Here is a 22,085-nt window from a genome sequence, read left to right as displayed (position 1 = left end):
AGCCCCTGTGCTTTCTTATAAATTCATAAGCACCAAACTCAAATAGGCACTCAATAAAACCAGGCAGCCATGCCTTCCTATTCTTCCCAATCCTCAGTCTTCAAATCTGTCTACTGGACAGCATTACCTCACTTTCAGCTATTGACCTTGCCTCAGATAACACTAAAAACATAGAATTTGGAATTCCCTGGCGGCCTAGTGGTTAGGATGCGGTGTTTTCACTGCCGTGGCCTCAGGTTTGATCCCTGGTAAGGGAACTAAGATCCCACAAGCCTCAAAGTGTGGCATAATTAATTAATTAATTAATTTTTAAAAAAGAATTCATCAGAAAATGAACTCCTTTATTTTCCAATTGCCAAATTTACTGGAAGGGTCTCTCCTATCAAAGACCAGTCTTTTTACTGTCTCAAGAACCAAAATCCCAGTTGTCTCTTTCTTCTGCAACATTATCAAAACTCTTCTGTCCTGACTCCTTCTCTAACAGTCTAAAATGAGTACAACTGTCTCCCATCTTTAAAAAACAAAACAGAAACTTTCCTTAGCCCTTATCCTCTTCTACCTACCTACCCTGTTTTTCTGATCTCCTTCCTTGGCAAATTTAAAAAATTTTATCCTACATACACTATCTCTACTTAGGTATTTCCCATCCTCTCTTTTCTTTTTGGATTAATTTTTATTGGGGTATAGTTGCTTTGCAATGTGTGTTAGTTTCTACTGTACAGCAAAATGAATCAGCTATACATATACATATACCCCGTCCTTTTTGGATTTCCTTCCCATTTAGGTCCCCACAGGGCATTAAGTAGAGTTCCCTGAGCTATACATTATGTTCTCATTAGTTATCTATTTTACACATAGTATTAATAGTGTATATGTGTCAATCCCAATCTCCCAATTCCTCCAGACTCCCTCTTCCCCCTTGGTATCCATACATTTGTTCTCTACGTCTATGTCTCTATTTCTGCTTTGCAAATAAGATCATCTATACCATTTTTCTAGATTCCACATATATGCGTTAATATACATTTGTTTTTCTCTTTCTGACTTACTTCACTCTGTATGACACTCTTTAACCTATTCCACTGAAGTCATTAAGTTGCAAACTGCCAAAAGGAACACTTTTTAGTCTTTATTCTGCTCTACCCCTTGGCTGCATTTAACCTCCTTGCTCACTTCCTTTTTATTGAAATAGGCTTTTTTCTTGACACGAGTAACACCATACCCTTGGTGTTCTGCCTGCCTCTCTTACTATTTATTCCACCTCAGCCTCTTTTACCAGCCCCCTCCTCTTCCTTCAGCCTCCAACTGCTACAGCCCTTCAGGGCTTGGTCTCAGGCCTTCAACCCAGAAACTGCAGAATCATTCCTAGGTACTTTTTCTTCCTCATCTCTCAACTACCAGTCTTCACCCAATCTATCCCAAGGTCCACTTCATTCTCTCTTCAAAAAACATTTTGAATCCATCCATGTCTCTGTACATCTAACTATTTAAGCCTCTATCATCTCTCACCTGAATATTAAAATATCTTCCTAATTTTATTACCTGATTCCTCCTCTCTTGGTATGCTGATTGCTCCAATTCCAATGTATTATTACAATTAGTCAGATAACTATTTTAAATATAGACCATGTTACATCCCAGTTTTAAAACTGTTGAATAGCCTCCCACTGCACTCAGAATAAAACCCAACCCTCTTAAGCACAGTGCACTTTGGCATCCCACAATTAGCGCCTGCCTTCATCTCCCCCTTCATCTCTTGCCCCTACTAACGGTGCTCATCTATGCTAGTTTCTTTATTTTCCTTGAAAATGCTCAGTTCCTTCCCTCAGCCCTTTGCACAAGCCCTTCCACCTTTCTGGAATGATCTCCCCAGACCCCCACCTCTTTCTCATCCTTCAGAACTGAAGACACATGCCTTCTTCCCAAGAAGGATTTTCTAAACACCTAACCTAAAGTTACCTGACCCACCCATCCATATGTTATCACACAACATCCGATTTTTTTCCTGCCTAGCATTTATCACACTTAGTAAATAGGCCTGTATTTGCTTTTTTCCTTTTTAGTATCAATCTTATCCAGTGATATGATTCATGAGATCAGGGGGCATATCTGCTGTGTGCAGCATGCCCTGAATGCTTGGTATTTATCATAGTGTCTAACATTGAGTGGCTATGTAATAAATATGTGTGGAATAAATGAATAACTGAACATATCTGATGGGTGAACAACATGGATATAAAACTAAAGAGAGCTGATGCAGCAAGAGAAATCACAATTTTGGTTTATTAGCACAAAGCACTAAGAAAAGTTTTTAATACTAAAATGAGTTATTGCTCTTAAGGGAGGGAAAATGATCTGTAACATAATCATAGAGAGAGATCTTGAGCAGAAGAGAAAAGATGAATACGAGAGACTGATTGCAAAAGGAAATGAGATGCAGGATGACAAATGGATAGCCCCATTTCTTTGTGTGTCATACTAACACAGAGCCTTCTCTTCCATAGACAGAAACACAAAGGTAGATCAACATGGAATTTTGAATACATTTGAACCTTTTGTAGGATAGGTTCTAAATACATAACTTAGGATAGGTCTTTATAGCACTCCTCTTAAGCCACTAATTTATAACATATGGTTTTTCAGAACGATAATTTTGACATTTAGATATGATAGGGAAAAGAAGTTGCATAAATGTTATGGTTCATTATTTTTATAACTATTGAATATTTATAAATAGTTATGTTATAAAAAAGTAGAACTTCAGTTTTTTAAACAGATAAACACATGGATAAATATGTCATAAGAAAGTAAGTGATAAGAGTGAAATGCAAGAGAATATATGGAAGTTTTCAACCTCAATTGTGATAAAAATATATACACTGAAATAGCAATTTTTTACTTATTAAATTAGTAAGAAATGTATTTTGAAAATAAGACACAATGTTGTTTGCTTAGTGTATTATAAAAAGAGAACTTTCAAACTTTATTTCTACCATTATATATTGGCTTAATATTTCAGAAGAAAAATTGATAATATGCTTTGAGAAATATAGATGAAAAGACAATCAAAATATAATGGGAAAATCTATAATTTAAAAATTGTTACAGTGTTGTTTATTTAACAAAAATTGGAAAGCAATCTAAATGTTTGCCAACAAGGAAAAATCTAAAAAATATTATGTACATCTATGCCATAATACTAGTATTGAACTATATACTAGAACCACCAAGCAATTATGAAAATGTGAGTAAAAAAGAAAAAAAACCTTCCCAACCTAGAAGGTTTCTTTAGCATCAAAACTTTCAACATTGCCAAATATATACTTCTAGGCTATTACATGAACATTCTGAAATGAGAACATAAAATAAGAGAAAAAATAAATTAAAAAAGGAAACGAAAGAAACCTGCTGATGCAAGAGCTAAGTAGGTTAGAGAAAAATGCCTCTAAGGCAAGTTTATTGTGCCTCTGAACTAGCAATCTAACCAAATGGTAACGTTTACAAGGAGGGAGAGAGTGTTTGCAGATAGGTATACATACCCCAGTGTGTGCAATTCACTGATCTGTATGCATTTACACACATACCAATATACGAATATATCACCCATTAGCCAAATGTGTCAAATCATTTCACAAATACATTTTAAAGATATCAAAAACATCATTTTATAGTATCAACCCTATGAGTTAAAATGAATAACATATCTTGAGCTCTTAACTAACAGGCAAAAGAAAACCAGTAAGAATAAGTTTCTAAAGCCTCCCATCAAGCTGGGTAAATGCTTGTGGGATGAACAAATAGAGATATATGTCATTACTAATGAAGGCTTTTTAGTTAATGCTATATAGTCACAGTAGTCAACTAACAACATTTAATTCAGAGGCAAAATGATAAGGATTCAATCAGTAGCTGTATACAAACAAATTCATTGAAATTGAGGAATAGAAGTTATTTTCTCTGATTGAGAAATACGAATAGCTATTGCTATTTAATTTTTTAAAGTACTTGATTTTTATTAGAGATAGTATTCTTGATTCTCAAATCCATGGAATCTTTCCTTAAAATTAATATTTTTCTCTATAGTGTAGTCATTAATTTTAGCTTTGTAGTTGGTCTTTAATAAGTTAAATGTTAATTAGGTCAAATCCAATGACTAAACATCATCAATGATAGTATTATTATCACATGGTATTGACTGATCACAAGAAATTATTATGATGAGTTAACCTTTCTACCTATACCATACCTAAAACTGCACAGTGATTTAAGTGAAACACGGAGAAATTGAACAAAACCTATCTATGGTCATTTAATTTTAGATTAAGCATGATTCAGCTTCCATCTGGATAAAAGCACAATACAATCTCTTCAGAAAGGAAATTAACTTTGACACATGGTCTCTGTTCCTGTTATTTTCTGACTTTTCATTTATCTAAAAACCTACATGCAAGGGAGCAAACACTCTTTCACAAACATAAGTTTGCAGTTTTCAAATAAAAATCCTGTATACATATGTTAACATATAACTTCTCACTGGAACACAAGTTATTGAGTTTGTTGTTGCTACTAATAATCCCTATAGCTTTGTGCTGTCATTACCTTTAGGCTATCAGAATTTTATGAGCACAAACCAATAATAATGATATTTCCCTTTTGCTTTTTATCCACACCTCATTGCCTTACATTGATTTGCATAAGCAATTTCCACCCTGATAATTGGAGGCGAACATCTTTTTGTAGGTTACCTTATGGAAAAGAGCAGTTAAATACTAATCAAGAGAAATCTTTCTTTATTCAACCATATTTTAAATGATACTGAATTACCCTCATTGGATAAGCAGGAAGGTGACTCACTTTCTGACATGGATTTCAGAGTGAATTTATATCAAGTTTAGCAATGATCTTTCTTCATAATTTCAGTTCCCTGGTATTGCCTCATAACAACATGAAGAATGGTACTGCCAGATCATTAAAACAATATTGTTTTGTTTGAAAAGAAAAAGCAGTAGTTATGTACTAATTATTTTTTAATAGCTACTGAGCCAATCAATGTTATCTGAGGATTTCAAAATTATAGCTTTATTCTTTTATTTCCAAAAAACTCAAAGAAAAATTTAAAAACTCTTACTAGGGAGATTAAAACAAGTGAAAATGAACTAAGGTTAAATTCATGTGAAAACAATTCTATCTAAAAGAATCCTTATCTGAATTATTTACTTTAAAAATAAGCCTAGAATACTTATGTAAGAACGAGGATTTGAGCTGTGGAAGCTTAAATTATAAAAACAAGGTAAAAGAAGTAGATCCTAATTTACTGGCTCTATACACATAAACATTGCTACATATGGGCGAAAACTAATATATATGTACTTAAACAGTAAGAAGCCTAGGAAATTAAAAATCTGAGAATTTCAGAAAGATTCAGCAATTCTTACAGTAATAGGGTTTGAGCATGAGGTGAACTAAAATGACACACAGAACACAGTGCCACCGAAGCCAACTGAAGAAAGTGATTCAAGGACTTCTGGGTTACGACGGTGGATTGAACAACCACATCTAAGTTCACTCCCTCCCAAAACCTGACTAGGGCTACACTGAGTGTATGGGTGTTGTTTCTTTGTGACACCAAAATTTCTTGATTTTCTGAAATCTAGCGGTGGCTTTCCTGACTTCCACTTCACTAACCCTCCCAACAGCGTCAAAGCCAAATAGTCTTAATACTCAGATGATTAACTGAAGATTCAAGGACACTTTTGCACATCTAGTTAACAAATTTTCCCATCAAATTGAAATAGCTGTCCTAAATTAAAGTATCAAACCCAAATTGTCTAGCTAGTAAAATGCATTAAATGTCTTAGATGCAGAGAATCTGAAAGATGAAAAAAATCTTAGAGAGCATTTAATTCTACTCTTGCATTTTGTAACTATAAAGTCAGAGGCCACAAAAGGTTTAGTGACTAGCAGAAAGCCCATCATTAATTAGAAACAGGAATAAGAATTGTTTCTCTCTACTTATTCCATTGCCTCTTGTGTCCCAAAATATGCCAGCTATTGATTTGGGAAATCGATTATGGAAGAACAATAGCTATTCAGAGTTTGCAAAAATACAAATATTTCTATGTTTTTAAAAGTGTATTATTTACAAGTGGCATACATGATCCAACAAGGGTTCAAGCTTCGTTTGCTGTGTTTCGTTTTCAATTTAAACATCAAAACAAAACAGAAGCTGGCATTAATGGTAGTCAGGACTAATTTTTTATGACTGTATATACTGTCTATTACATTCTAAATAGATAGAATGTATGTTCTGTCTATTACATACTGTAAGAAGTTTTGAGGTAACTTATTTTAAAAATTATGCAAGACTGAACCATTTAAGCATCAGACAAAATTCAAGAAATAAGGGAAGTAGACCAAAAAATCAAAAAGATGAGACCAAGGGAAGTTGTATTATTCACTATAAAAGTGTTTACCACCAGACTTTCTGATAGCTGATCAAATGGATTTATGGGTACCAGGAGTCCCTTCCTACTGAAGGATATATGTATAAGTTGAAACCTGAAATATGTTGTCCAATACAAAATATTATAAAAGTAGAAAAATGTAGTTGAATCCATACTCAAATACTTGCTAAGTTAAATATAAACATGTGAACTGACCCATCTTTCTATATTATTATATTTAATATACAAATATATTTACAGTTTATTTTATATCTATGTATATTTATTATGATATATCATATATTTATTTAAATTATATTTTAAATTTATATCATGTAAATATATCATATTTTATATATTTGTGGTTGTATTTGTAAAAAATGTTTGCTTTGTTCCCAAAAGAGCTTAAGATGGTTAATTAGGATATAGAAAATACAAGAGAACACAAGTTCTAGAAGAAACCACCATTATACTATTGTCCTTGTGTGAAACATCAGGGCTAAGGTCCAAGTACTAAAACAAAAAGAAAAAAAGAAGGAAAGGAAAGATGAAGGAGGGAAGAAAGAAGAAAGGAAGAGAGGGAGGAAGGAAGGGAGGAAGAGGGAGAGAGGGAGGGGAAAATATATGAAAAATATACTATCTGCAACTTGGGATGCCTACATCTATAAATCTAACCCTGGCTCTGTCTGCAAATATAAACTTCCATTTGTCAACACAGAAATATCCATGGTTAATGTAAAGACAGTTAATAGATTTTCCAGCAGAGGTAAGTGCTGACAGTCCAGATTAGCTCTTTCAACAACATGTAAACCAAGACTCCCCAGAGCCTTGTGGATGGGAAATATATTAATATCAACTCTGTGACCACTCAGTACCATACATGAAGTGTCTGTACAGGAGGTCATTTCCAAACTGTATTCCATACATCTTCCTGCACGAGAGATGATAACTTATCACTTAGACATAGGGATCTACTGTAAACTAATCCAAACTGCTGATGATACGCTAAATAGACATAGGGATCTACCGTAAACTAATCCAAACTGCTGATGATACACTAAATCAGTGTGAGTGATGAGTATAAATAAAGCTGCAAGGGAAGTACCGAAGGATAAAGATCTATCTGATCAATGAGATGTCACAAGGCAAATGAAATGCAATGTTGACAAACACAAGAGTCCCACAGTTGAAAATTAACCAAATCAAGTATCAGAGCATAAAGGCACACACATTAAAACAAGCTTCAAATGAAAGTTTAATATAATGGGGGTCAGAGGGTATAGTCTAACTGTTTCAGATAAAACTGAACGGACTGAGTCAGTAGAAAAGGGTGAATTAAATATTGATGTATTTTGCGTACTATAGAAATTGTGACAAGATAAAGAAAAATGTTGCAAAACAATAATTCTTTCCAGATAACATAACTATAGTTATTCAATCTCCCAAGCAAATCTATACACACAAGTGAGAAAAAAAACCAATAAAAATTGTATACAGAAAATGATTTCACATCAACTTGCTACTAGGAAATCAAATTCAGTTTGTGTAGCCCTTATGAAAGCTTAGATATTCTGTGGAACTGTACTGTCATGCTACATCTTCAGCGGGAAAAACAAAGGAGTGGGGATAAGGAAGGATGTTTCTCCAGACAGTTGATATTCATGGAGGGCACACCTAGAGAAAAAAGATTTTCCTAACTATGTGATCAGAATAGAGACTTTAGCACCCGGCAGACAGGTTCAATTGAATTCAGCTATTCTGAAGGTGTCCCTAATGGGAAGAGCTGATTTTAAAGTAAATTTCAACCCCTGCTGGGACAATTCGGTAAAAAAACTTTCTAAGGGAAATTATTCTTCAAGAAATTTATATATTTTTTCTCTGTTGTGTTAACGTATTTATAGCTTTGTCATAACATATTTAACTCTTGCTTTGTATTTTATCTTTTGGTTTATTTTGGGTAAAGATAGAATTACACTACTAAAATATGACCTGATCCCATATGTAGTTTATTTAAATTTCAGAATGAAAGGCTTACTAAGAAGAGCTAAGATTGATTGCTCTCTCTGTCTTAGCATAATTGTATTTCAGGTGAACATCAATTTACTTTAAGGACACTTCTAAGTAGAACGCATCATAAATAATTCATCAATCACAGCTGCTAGGAACGTGATTTACTCCAACAGATTCAATGGAATAAAAGTTCTATTTTTCTATATTTGCTTTCAAGAATTTAAGAATCCTCCTTTTCTAAGAATCTACTCCCAGATTCCATACTTCACACTATAAATGTATGATAATAAAACTGTTTCTTTTTTCCCCCTTTTTTTTAAAACAGTGCATTTTCTAATTTAAAAAAACATTTAAATATATTTGGAAAAAATAACAATCTATGTATGTCAACATTAAAAGAGCAAACAACATAAAAGGCACATATCTGAAAAAAAGCGTTAAGAATTTCTCAAATACATAATTCTAAGAAGGCTAACATAACTTGTTTTCACTTTATATGAACTTTTAAATGGAAGAAAAGGGAATCAGACTTTCATAAAATCTTGTATAGAATACTTAGGATCTAATATATTTGAAAATTACTTCAGTTTTAAAATGCATATTAAAGAGATTCTAAATGGTATAACAGTTGGAGTTTTGTGGGTTGGTATGGAATCTTGTCTACCACTTTCATTTGTCATGTGGAACGACACTGTTCACCTTATTCATCTTAAAGTTTTCCATCAAATTCAGCATTTTGTATTAGCAATTTCCCAAGCTGTGAAATATCTTTAAAATAAATACAGGAGGGGCTTCCCTGGTGGCACAGTGGTTGGGAATCCGCTTGCCAATGCCGGGGACATGGGTTCGAGACCTGGTCTGGGAAGATCCCACATGCCACAGACCAACTAAGCCTGTGCGCCACAGCTACTGAAGCCTGCCTGCCTAGAGCCTGTGCTCCACAAGAGAAGCCCGCACACCACAGCAAGGAGTGGCCCCTGAAAGCCCGTGCACAGCAACGAAGACCCAAAGCAGCCATAAATAAATAAATGGGAAAAAAAATAAATGCAGGAACAAGGAAAAGTGTAAGAGAAAATAGAAAGCATTTTACTTACTTGCAAACCCCTCTGAAATACTGAATGGCCCATAAAATTAGCCAGCATTCTAATTAAAGCAGCACCCTGTAAGAAAGAGTATTTTTTTAAAAGAAAGAAAAAAACATTTCAACCAAGTCACATGATTCTAAAATTATTCCATACCCATAAAAAATAATTTGCTTCATTCATGCTATTTTATTCTTTAAAATAGTTAAGAAATAAGAGAATTATGAATGAAATACTTCACTTAGAGGTAACAATTGCATTTTTTGTTTTGTGGATCTAAAAGTTTTGTGGATATAAAACCAATGACTTCAAAATAGAAGTCTCTTGGATAAAATCTCTCAGAGCGGTAATAAGCTGTAATTCAGGAATAATAAAGTTTTATTGAGCACTGTATATGATGAAGTTAATAAGACACGGTTCATGTACTCACAAGTTCATAATCTAGTAAGGGAGGGACAACCATGTTAATAAATAATCATGTTAAAACATAGCTTTGAAGTAACACAGCTACATACTCTACCCCTAGTCCAATCAAGAATAATTTAGCCATAGAAGTGGACAGTAGGAATGCCAAGCAGTCGGACTGCTTGGGTTCAAATCCTGGCTCTGGGATTACCCTCCATGTTTACCCAGGAGAAGTATTTAACCCCTCTGTTCCTCACTTTTCTCAGTTGTAAAGTGTAGGCAATAATAGTCCCAATTTACTATGGTTGTTCTGAAATTTAAATATATTACTGTATGTAAGCAGTTCAAGCTGGGTTTGAAAAACAGTAACCATGATAGAAATATTAGCTGTCAGTATTATATCAAGCTAATGATTTTTAGTTCCTGTTTCTTTTTCCCTTTTAGAGTCTTCTATAAATCCATATACAAGTAGAACACTTACGTGGCTGATATAAATATTTAGACTAATAGAAGAAAATACTAATTTAAGAGTCTATCTCACTTTGAGAACAGTTATTTTATTGTAGAGCAATATCAGTGCAAAAAGCCTGACATGTAATCAATGTGAAACATTCCAAGAAATGATGGCTAAGCCTGGATGATCACAAATCTGTATGTAAAATATAAATAAGCCTTCAAGGAGATATTACAATCTGCACCAAATTGTATGAAGCAGTGAATTATAAGCAGCAAAAGTTTAAATATAAATGATAGCCTGGTTTTAAGGGAAATAAATCCCTTTATGACTACATTTCCCACTTCATACTCGTTACAAATTCGTACCTGTCAATAACTAATTTCTTACCAGGTGTCTCTTTTTTATAAGAGAATCATAAGAACCACATATAGACTCATCCTGCCTGGGGCTGGACTGCAGCAGCCAGTACAGAGATGCAAGAATGAATTTCCATTGTTTGTTACCAGAATTGTTTCCTGTAATTCCAAATTTTTAATGCAATACAGTACTCAGGCTCCTGAATCACCATTAAAGAAATGTCTCAAAGACTTTCAGTCATCACCACAGTTGCTCTCAAAACTGGTATTTTATTCACAACTCAACAAATGATGAGCTGGACAAGCCATAGAGTTGTATGCCTCTTCTGGTATATTTTCTTCCCACACCTTCTACTCTTTGCTCTTTCTTTTGCTTCTTAGTCTGTATCTTCTGCACACTTGTATAAATCCATAAAATATAAGCATTTATGATTCAATCTGGGGACCAGGTTAGAATTCCCTTTAGAACTTATCAACTCTGCTCCTTGAATTTCCTTGACAAGCTCCCCTCCTATATATTTCCCAATCTAATCTATCCACCCTGAGGGTAGAAACTGTCAGTTCGGCAGAAAAACTAACCCTTGCCACCCAGGGTGTGAGACAGAATCTCGAGCAGCCAACTCAAACTTTCCTTCAGTACAGAATAGCCATCTTCAGATGATTTAAGTGCTTCCCTCTAGGTAATAAAGACTTGGTCTCTTGTTGGGCTGTAAGCTGTAAAAACTATCAATTTAGCATGGGCTAATGGCAAAAGAGTTCTTCCTAACCATAAAGAATGTACCGGGCTTCCCTGGTGGCACAGTCATTGAGAATCCACCTGTCAGTGCAGCGGACACGGGTTCGAGCCCTGGTCTGGGTGGATCCTACATGCTGGGGAGCAACTAAGCCCATACGCCACAATTACTAAGCCTGCACTCTAGAGCCTTCAAGCCATAACTACTGAAGCCCGTGCACCTAGAGCCTGTGCTCCCCAACAAGAGAAGCCACCGCAATGAGAAGCTCGCGCACTGCAACGAAGAGTAGACCCTGCTCGCCACAACTAGAGAAAAGCCCGCACGCAGCAACGAAGACCCAACGCAGCCAAAAATAAATAAATTAATTAATTAAAAAAAAAAAAGAATGTACCCATTTTCCTGTCTAGGTTGAGCTGTAGCAGAGTACTCACAGGAAAGAAAATCTGGAAATATAATCAATATTTAAAAGTTATATAATATTACTGAACTCCCTATTATTATTATATTGTATAATTTAATTAACTTTTCAAAAATATGTCTGTCTTGTCAATTTGAACATTTTAAGTTCTCCAGAGTAGTATGCATGCGTTCTTCTATATTTAACTAGCCTTTTCTTTCCAAAGCTCAATTTTAAAAATCTCTGTTTCATAGAACTTCATAGGCAGATGGGCTCTCCAAGTGTCATCATGCAGCCAACACACACTAAGTACCTACTATAGATGGGTTATAACAAAGATCGTACCTTTTAATGCAGGCAAAACTCATTGTAAATCTTTGTTCAAAAAAGAAAACAATGAATCCCCTTTCATTGTGTCTTTAAAATATTTTTCCACCAAAGTAGATATAATTTACAACATTGTAATTTATACTCACTTGTGATTCAAAATTCTAGCCCCAATCAAGCAAACTGGATGTTACATAGCCTAAATAGCTTTATGGGAAATAAATATACTATTTCTGCAAGATCTGTATAATTCTGAAACTTAATCAAGAAAACATCACTATATTTGCTATACTAAAGTTCAGAGAGATATTAGGATGGAAACTACTACCTGATTTTTAAAAAAAATTTTTTTTAGTATTTATTTAGGCTGTGCCTGGTCTTAGTTGCAGCATGCAGACTCTTCGTTGAGGCATGCAGACTTCTTAGTTGCGGCGTAAACGTGGGATCCACTTCCCTGACCGGGGTTTGAACCCAGGCCCCCTGTATTGGGAGTGTGGAGTCTTACCCACCGGACCACCAGGAAAGTCCCACACTACCTGATTTTTTTAAGGTTTCATAAAGAATATTCTACAAGAATACGATTATAAACCCCATTAGTCATTTAGTAATTTTTGTACTTGTGGTATCTTTTTCATATAAGTTCGTAGCTAAAATTTCTTTTATTTTACATGAAATCATTTGCATGCATGTCAGTCTCAAAGACAGTAAACATCTCCAGAGAAAGGACTGTGTCCTTATGACTTGGTACCCCTGTTCCCTCTGCCTGGCTGAGAAAGCTTCTCCTTAACACAATGAGAGAGGAAGACAAATTAGTTGCACACATAGCAATTACTTATTGTATTTGTCATTCTAGAAGACTACTCAGCCAGGATAGACAGTTTATTACTTTATCTTATCTTTGTACTTCAGTGATAAGTAATCACTTTGAAGAGAGGAAGATCTTCTCCACTACTTTATTCTTTTAACATATGCTTACTGAGGAAGGCTGCGTGCTCAGGATCCTATAAAGCATAAATAGGAATGCCACAAGTCTCTATCCTCAAGGACCTCAAACCCTCCTAAGTGAGATGAGAAGATACAACGTAGTATAAGATGAATGACAAAAGAAATAAAATATTCTACAGTGTTTCAGAAGAGAGGGAGGATGAAGGGTAAAGAGGATCTAAAGAAGTGTCACTTGTGTTGCACTCTGAAGGATGGATGGGATTCCATGAGCAAAGGCAAACACAGAGCATGCATGCTGTGGGAGGAACAGCCTTTGTGTGATGCCATGCAGGTGTGAAAGCGAAAAGCACAAGTGGCTAAGGTAATACTGAAAGACAAAGGGCTTACAACTAGGTGATAGAAGATTCAATGGAATATAAGATTGAAGCAGTTCTTAGAGAAGATTGAATACCAGGACTAAGACATTTGAACTCTGTTAGAGGATCGGGAAGAATTTTTGGAAAAGTGGTTAAAAAAGTGAGGACTCATCTATAATACTCCAAGGAGGAAGTAAAATAACCAGGAGCAAATGGTAGCAGTGAGGATAAAAACCAGAGATAGGTTTAAGCAAGAGAACAAAAATCATTTTAAATCTGAACGCCTGAGTGACTAGAAGATGATATTAGCAGATATTTGGAATTTAAAAGAAAGTGTTAGGTGAATATGGTAGCATTCATTTGAAACAGGTGGAGTTTGAGGAACAACTAGGGAACCAGAAGAACAGAAGGAAAATGTGACCATAGGAATGAAATTAACTGGAAGGTTTTGATTGAAGACATAAATTAGAATTTGTAGGGGGTGAGATTGCCAAGAGAAGAGTTCTGAGGTTTTAGTGAGGGAGATAGAAAACAGAATTTAGAAACTATGGACTCTGTATGACTTGCACTTGAGTGCCTGTAATAAGCACTCAATGAATACCTGTTGAGAAAATCAATGAAAAAAATTGAAATGAAGAGCAAAGGATGACACACTGTGATTGAAAAAACAAATAGAAGGAGAACTGGGTATACGTGGTGGCAAAGAAAACATATTTTAAGAATAAGTGCTTCAGTTTTAACAAAAAAAGATAGCTAAGACCAAAGTAGGTCACGTTTAAGAGAGAGCTATTTAAATAGACTTGGTGTGAAAGCCAGATTGCAAAATAATGGAAACAGAGGAAGAAAAGAGAAAGCAATAAGCATGTTCACATGAGGCTTGTTTGTGGTTTTGTTCTTAAAAATGTGGGAGAAAATTTCATGCAAAGAAAAGATAATCTAGTAGAGAAAGGTACTACTAGATACACAGTAGATCGAGAGATGGTTACCGGAACAAAACTCTAGGATAGCCAAATAAGAAGAGAATTAGGGTTAGTCTTGGAAAAGGATAAGGACAAATTTCCTCTGAGACAGGCCTAAGACAGAAAATGGAAGTAAAAAATAAGTTAAAATTTTTGAAGTATAAAACAATGAAGTTGACGAAATAGACTGTAAGCTTCACTGAGGTGGAGACTTGGTCTGTGTGACTCACCACTGTAGATTCACTGCAGAAAACTTTCTGGCACATAGCAGGTTCTCAATAACTACTCAATGAGAGATGGCCTGTCACTCTTCAGTAATGTAGGAGATGTGGTCCCAAGATTATGTGATTTCAAAGAGTAGAACTAGGTTTGAATTAACTCCAGTGAGAAGGTAAAAAGGAGTCCAAAACATGTAGAAATGTGCAGAAAAGTCCTAGTTTAAGTTATTAATGACATAGTTGTCATTCATTAAGCAACTGTTATGTGCCAAATTCACGATATTGTAGGGAACATGCTACTATCCTTATTTGTCAGATCATGAAATTGAGACTTGAACAGATGTGTGTAACTTGACCAAATTAACACAGGTAGTGAGCAGGGAAGCCAGGATTAGAAACCCAGTCATGTGCAACTCCAAAGTCAGTAATCTTAACCAATTTGGATGACTTTCTTGTGATCCCAAATCAAAATAGTTACATGATACTCTTCAGAAACACTGGATATAGTAAGAACTTGGAAAAAGAAAAGAAATTCTTAGATTTACTCAGAGCTTAGAATCAATAGGTGTTCCCAGAAGAGGACAAAGGGAAACCTAATGGAAGAGACCTAGTTGAAATAGCTGATCAATATGCCCAGGATTGAGGATGAATAGAAGACATAAACTGGCTAGCAGAATAGAACATGTTGATGGACTAGGAGACATAAAGCTCGTTCAGGCAGGTTCAGTAAGAACAAAGGGCTAGCAAAGTTGAAAATAGTGATATTTTTATCAGATGCTGTGCGTGGATGTGGCAGCTGTGAAAAGGCACTGCTTAGATTTCCTACTATTGCTCCTTTGCATTTGCCACCATGAAGGCTGCACTTCCCTCAGTTCACTCCAAGTCTATGACTTTCTCCCTTCCCTCTCTCCTTGCACAGGCTGTGAGCAGCAGTGTGGTCTCAAGAAACTCTCGCTTCCTTCTCGGGCTCTTTTCCCAAGTAACTATCTCACACCATTGTGTTCCCTTCTCAGAAGACCTAACCCAATAGGGCGACTTTAAATACTGAAGTACAAAACAAGTATAAACTGTTGGATGATAGGTCACTGGAATAAGTTGCTACTGAGTATACTCTAATATTAAGTAACACACACATCCAAATAAAACCTTTCCCTTCTTAGTCTTCTCAAGAAGTCCTTTAGAACGAAATTATTTGTAGTGAGGTGGATGGACCTAGAGTCTGTCATACAGAGTGAAGTGAGTCAGAGGAGAAAAACAAATACCATATGTGAACACACATATATGGAATCTAAAAAAAAAAAAAAAAAACAGTACTGATGAACCTAGTGGCAGGGCAGGAATACAGACGTAGAGAATGGACTTGAGGACGTGGTGGGGAAGGGGAAGCTGGGACGAAGTGAGAGAGTAGCATTGACACATATACACTACTAAATGTAAAATGGATGGCTAGCGGTAAGCAGCTGCATAGCACAGGAAGATCAGCTCGGTGCTTTGTGACCACCTAGAGGAGTGGGATAGGGAGGGTGGGAGGGAGAGTCAAGAGGGAGGGGATATGGGGATATATGTATACATAAAGCTGATTCACTTTGTTGTACAGCAGAAACTAACACAACGTTGTAAAGCAACTATATACCGATAACGATATAGATAGATATAGATATAGCTATAAAAGAAGTCCTTTAGCGTTTATATTCCAATATTCCACATTACAGATGTGTTTGCTCTTCTCAAGGATAGAAGCAGGTAAGCAAAAAGGTATCATTATATTCAGTCTACATATGGGAGAAACTGAGACAAAGGAACAGGTAATCTGTTCAAAGTGACACAGGTATAGTAGTTACAGGAAATTATCTCCATTCATTCAGTTGTTGAGTTGATTAGCACAGAAACCTACAAGGTGAGACTTTCTTGTTACTTTCTAAATTACTGAAAGGATTAGTCTATTGATCCTAAATCAAAGTACTTTTATAATGTAAATTTCTAAATTATGTCTTTGCACTATATCTGGACATGTGTGGAGATTATGTGATGTTCTAACATGATTTGTTACCGAAGAATGTCTTCGGTCTGGAGTAAAAGCATATCTTAAATCCTCCATTGTTTTTCAAAAACATGTTTTTTCCTTTATTTTTTTACAAGAGTATGATAGCTATATCTAAGACCCAAGGAAAAGGAAAAATAAATAAAATATCTAATCCTGAAAATCATTCACTCTCAAATTGATTACCCAAATGAAAGGAAGAGAGAGAGAAGAGGAAGAGGGAAAAAAAGGACAAAAAAAGAAAGTTAATTTGACAAAGAAAGCAGAATTAATGCCCCATTGCCCCAGTCACTCACACCTGGAACCTTGGAGTCCTCTTTGATTTATTACTTCCTGAGGCCAAGTTTCTATCACTGCACAGCTGAATTATTTCACAGCCTCCCAGCAACAACCTCAGAAGCATTCTCACTTTCACAAGTCCATCTTATGGACCACATCAGACTAATTTTAATAATTACTTCTGAAGAAGCATAATGTCTGCTAAAAGTCCAAATTCTGTCATCTACTGGATGTGAGAGCTTAGGCATGTTATAGAAGCTGCCTAAGTATCTACAATTAGAACAGAACAACAGCAACAAAGATTACTTCTACCAATGATGATTATGGTGATAATACTTACCTCAAGATTTTTCTGAGGATTCATTTAAATCATTCATATAAATTACTTGGAGCAGTGTTTGGCATATAACTTGCTTCAACCGAAGTTTGCAGTTATTGTCATCATCTTTATCATTACCATCGTTTTTATGTTAGCACCCTGCCCTCCAAACTCTTTCCTTTTTAAAAACAATTCCTATGGTAGTAAAGCAAGGCCATACACAATGAAACTCACCATTACCTACCAATACTTCTTCCATATGGCCAAATAATCAGCCTCTAGTTAAGCTGATCTTCTCATATCCCTCGAGCATACCTTATACCTTCATGCTTTAATCATGCTATTTACTTCAACTGCAATGACATTCTTTTTCAATCTTACATTCTAAGCCCCATAAATTATTCAAAAGCACAGGGAAAGTCCATACTATATTATGAAACTTCCTACAAATGTTAGTCCTCAATGCTTTTCTCTCCTCTGCAGTCATAAATCCTTTAAGTCTAAACTACATAATTTATCAAATGATTTTACATCACTCAGTAATTGTTTCATATGACCGTTTCTTCTTTCCACAATTAGATGCAGCTCAGAACATTTAGACTTATTATTGGCACACCTGTTAGTTGTCCGTGCCATAACTTTTCCATTGCCAGTGAAAGATGGTCCTAGCTAAGAAAAGTATCCACCAACAGCTTGCTAGATTCAAATCAGCAATCCAAACCATGAGCTTGTAGCCAATACATGGCTATTCAATCTTCCCTACCATGAAAATTAGCTTATATCCTGCACTGCAGCCTTTTGTTTTTTAGTATTCTCAAGCACTGGTATTCAAACAGGGTAATATATATTTAAGTCAAAAGGAAACCAAGAAAGAGGACCACAGATCTGAGACAAGAAAACAGGGAGCTTTCAACAGCGCCAGATATAGTACTTACATGAAAGCATTCAGTTAAAGAAATCTGAAACATAACAATACTGTAAACTCAGTGAATGTTCATGAAAGTAACTTATTAAGAGCAGAAATTAATGAAATAAAAAATAAAGAAATTATTGAGAAGATGAAAAACGTTTGTTATGACTTAGCATTCATTCAAAATATTATGTCTTAATAAACTAGAAAGAGAAGGGAATTTATTAACATGTTAAAGGCCCTCTTCCAAAAATATACTGAGTGGTGAGACATTGTAAGTCCTCTCCATTATGATGGGAATAAGACAAGAATGCTTCCCATTAATACTTATATTCAAAAACACAATAAAATAAATGAACAAATACAGAATTATAAGCAAAAGCTAGAAACGAAGAAATAAATTCGTATTATGTAGAGATAATGTGAAAGTCCTTATAGAAATCCAAGAGAATCTATAGAACTAATCTATAAAATCAATAAAAAAGTGCAGCAAGTTTGCCTGACACAGACTAATACATAAATATCAAGAAAGTTAACATAAATCAGTAAAAACTAATTTAAAGAATTAATTTAGAAAGAATCCTATTCTCAAGAGCAAATATACAAATACGAAAAAACCAAAAATTATAGGGAGAAATTAAAAGTTTGTTCAGAGTTTTCATGGAGAAAATTACAGAAATTATCCAAAGACTCAAGGACTATATTCCTCACAAAGCTAAAGAGAATTGTTACTGTAAAAATGTCAATTTTTACAAATGGCATTTTTTATAATTTTACAATCTTTTTACAATTTTAAAAATGTCAAACTTTTACAAATAAATGTCAGTTATTCCAAAATTAATGTATAAAATCTTCAAAGTTTTTTTTTCTAGAAACTGTCTTCATCTGAAAATTCATATGGATTGGCGAACAGTTAACAATAGCAATTTAGAAAGAGAACAAGACAGGGAGAATCATCATACCCGATATCAAACCTAAAAAGCTATAGTGGTTAGACCTTAGACAGAATTATTGAAGCAGGAATGCACATGTAAACCAGGGATCAGAATTTTGGTGCAAATGCACCGAAGCTGATACTGGTGATAGCCGACAGAGATGGTATCACACATGAGTGGGAGTAGGGCAGGAAATTCAATAAGTGGCACTGAGAAGATTATCTAAACCAAAATGACATTACATTGTACATCACACAAAAAAGAAACAACAAAAAATACCCAAATGGATTAAAGAACTTAATATAAGATGTAAAACTTTAAAAATATTAGAAAAAAATCTCAAAACCTAGCTTTAAGATTTGGGATAAAGAAGGACATTTAAACAAAACAAAAAGCGTGAAGCATAAAAGAGCAAATGGACAAGTAGACTACATCTGAGTTAAAAACATCTGCGTGATAAAAGACATCGTAAATTAAAAGATAAATTACAGTCTTATTAGCAACCAAAGATTAGTATCCAGAATACAAAGAAAACTTTTCATTAATCAATGATTAAATACATAAGCAAACAAATTTTAAAACAAAGACCCTATTGGAAAATGGGCAAAGGATATACACAGAAAATTTAAAAAGTAAGAAACTGGGCAATACATACATAAAAGTCTTAATCTCACTAATAAACAAAGAAATGTAAATTAAACAGGAAGATAGCATTTCACAGCCATTAGCCAAGCAAAAACTTTGGGAGTTTAATAATGCCAATTATAGATAGGGATGTGAGGAAACTATCTCTCAAACATTCCAGTGGGAGTATGAATACAGGTACCAACACTTTGGGGAAAAACCGTCACACTAAGGTAAAGTTAAAGATTGATTTTGTGAATTTAACAATTATTGAGGGCTCACTGTGTCAGGCATTACTATAGGAACTGAAAATGATGCAGAAAGCAAACCAAATAAAGATTTCATGGAGTTTACATTCTAGGTAGGAGAGGCAGTTAATAAAGAAACAGCTTAATACAATCATGCCAAGTACTGACTATCGCTATGAAGAAAAATAAAGCAGGGTAAGGGAAAAGAGAATACTGGGGAAGATGGACTCTCAAATTTTACATCAGATAATCAGGTAAGATTGCTGTAATAAATTCACATTTGAGCACAGACATGAATTCATTGAAGAAGCAAGCCATGTTTACAACTGGGGAAGAACATTCCAGGCAGATAGAACACACATAGTTAAATTTTAAAACCTAGAATTCAGGAGAGAGATTGGGGTTAGAAGCCTAGAAGCCCCAGGCTCCCACAAGGAGATTGAAAATAATAACCATATATATGTATATATATATGTCAAATTATAACATATGAGTATAAATATATCTGAAGAATGGGTTCTGGAGTATTTCAGCATTTGGAAGTTGAGAAAAGTTGAGTTCATCAAAGAAAGATTGAAAGAGAAAAGACAAGTGAGTGGGTAACAAACAAACAAACAAAAAGAATATGGCATCTAGGAAATAAAAGGAAGGAAGTGTTTCAAGGGGAGAACGATCATTGCTATAAAATGTGTTTGAGAAAGCAAGTAAACTAAGTTGAAAACTAATTGGATTTTGCAATGTGGAGTTAATATTTGACCTGACTGGAAAGATTTGGTTAAATAGTAAGAAAGAAAATATAATTAGAGTGGTTTTAAAAGAGAAGGGGAGGGCTTCCCTGGTGGCGCAGTGGTTGAGAGTCCGATGCAGGGGACGCGGGTTCGTGCCCCGGTCCGGGAAGATCCCACATGCTGCGGAGCGGCTGGGCCCGTGAGCCATGGCCGCTGAGCCTGCGCATCTGGAGCCTGTGCTCCACAGAGGGAGAGGCCACAACAGTGAGAGGCCCGCGTACCACAAAAAAAAAAAAAAAAAAAAAGAGAAGGGGAAAAAAGGAATTGGGGCTCTACATTAAAAGAATACAAAGGCATAAGGAAATAGTCTGGGGGGATGTCGGTCAAGGGGTGTTTATTAAGAATAAAATATAACATTCTATGCAGATGAGGGTAATAAAGTAGAGAAGGAAAATTTGATGATTCAGGAGAGAAGAGACAGCTCTGCTTAAGCAACCTCCCCAAACAGGCGAGAGGATGAAACCCAGTACACAGTGGAGGCACTGGCCTAGATTGAAGCACAGACATTTATCCACTGTAACCAGCAGCAAGGGATTCAACCGGTGAGATATATATAGAGGTTTGAAGGTGGGAGAACATTGATTGCCATTTCTCAGTGAATAAATGCAGAGTCAACAGATGTTGTACCCCTCTTTGTCTTAATCTTGCTGGTGGAAAACCCCTTATTCCATGATGTATCTGTAGAGCTTTCTAGGAATACTTTGGTGCTACCATTTTTTAAAAGAAACATCTAATAGAAGAAAAATGAAATAAGTTGAATTTAATTAGCCAGACATTTAGAGTATGCTTTAAACAAGATCTTATGAATAATAATTTGCTCTTAAAAATCAAATTATTAATGAACATATTGTAATTCCCATTAAAGTAGTATAAAAGTATTACCAGAGCAATGGTTTAAGAGTAAGTGATAAAAATACATTGTTTAAATTTCTGAACCAAATGGAAGGTTAAAATGTCCCAAACCAATAATAGTATTGAATGAGTTAAGCTAATTTAATTTTCTTTTAAGAATTCAGGAAACACCATTTGTTTTTAGGACTCTAAATGCTCTTTAATCCCAAATTCATTTTAGAATTTACGAACAACAGGCTTTCTTAAATATCGGCCAACAAATGGTATCCTCGTCACTTATTGCAGAACAATTGTTCCTTGTCGGAGTTAAACTATCACAGCTGGAAACACATATGAAATTTAGCTTATTAAGAAAAATACAACATGAATTAATGTTAGTGAACAATGCATGTCAAACATG

The 22,085-nt window shown here is 35.0% G+C and overlaps 1 protein-coding gene across 1 annotated transcript in view; it reads right to left on the bottom strand.

Annotated features, from left to right (window-relative positions):
- The window catches only part of TRHDE (thyrotropin releasing hormone degrading enzyme), a 398,970-nt gene that overhangs the window by 107,998 nt on the left and 268,887 nt on the right, over positions 1 to 22,085 (bottom strand). The window contains exon 7 of the mRNA XM_060025259.1: positions 9,548 to 9,613. Within this exon, the coding sequence (XP_059881242.1) occupies positions 9,548 to 9,613 (66 nt within the window). The remainder of the gene's footprint in view (positions 1 to 9,547; positions 9,614 to 22,085) is intronic.

The sequence above is a fragment of the Delphinus delphis genome, chromosome 11, assembly GCF_949987515.2.
Source record: "Delphinus delphis chromosome 11, mDelDel1.2, whole genome shotgun sequence".
Classification (NCBI taxonomy): Eukaryota; Metazoa; Chordata; class Mammalia; order Artiodactyla; family Delphinidae; genus Delphinus; species Delphinus delphis.
This window is presented reverse-complemented; position numbering and strand designations above follow the sequence as displayed.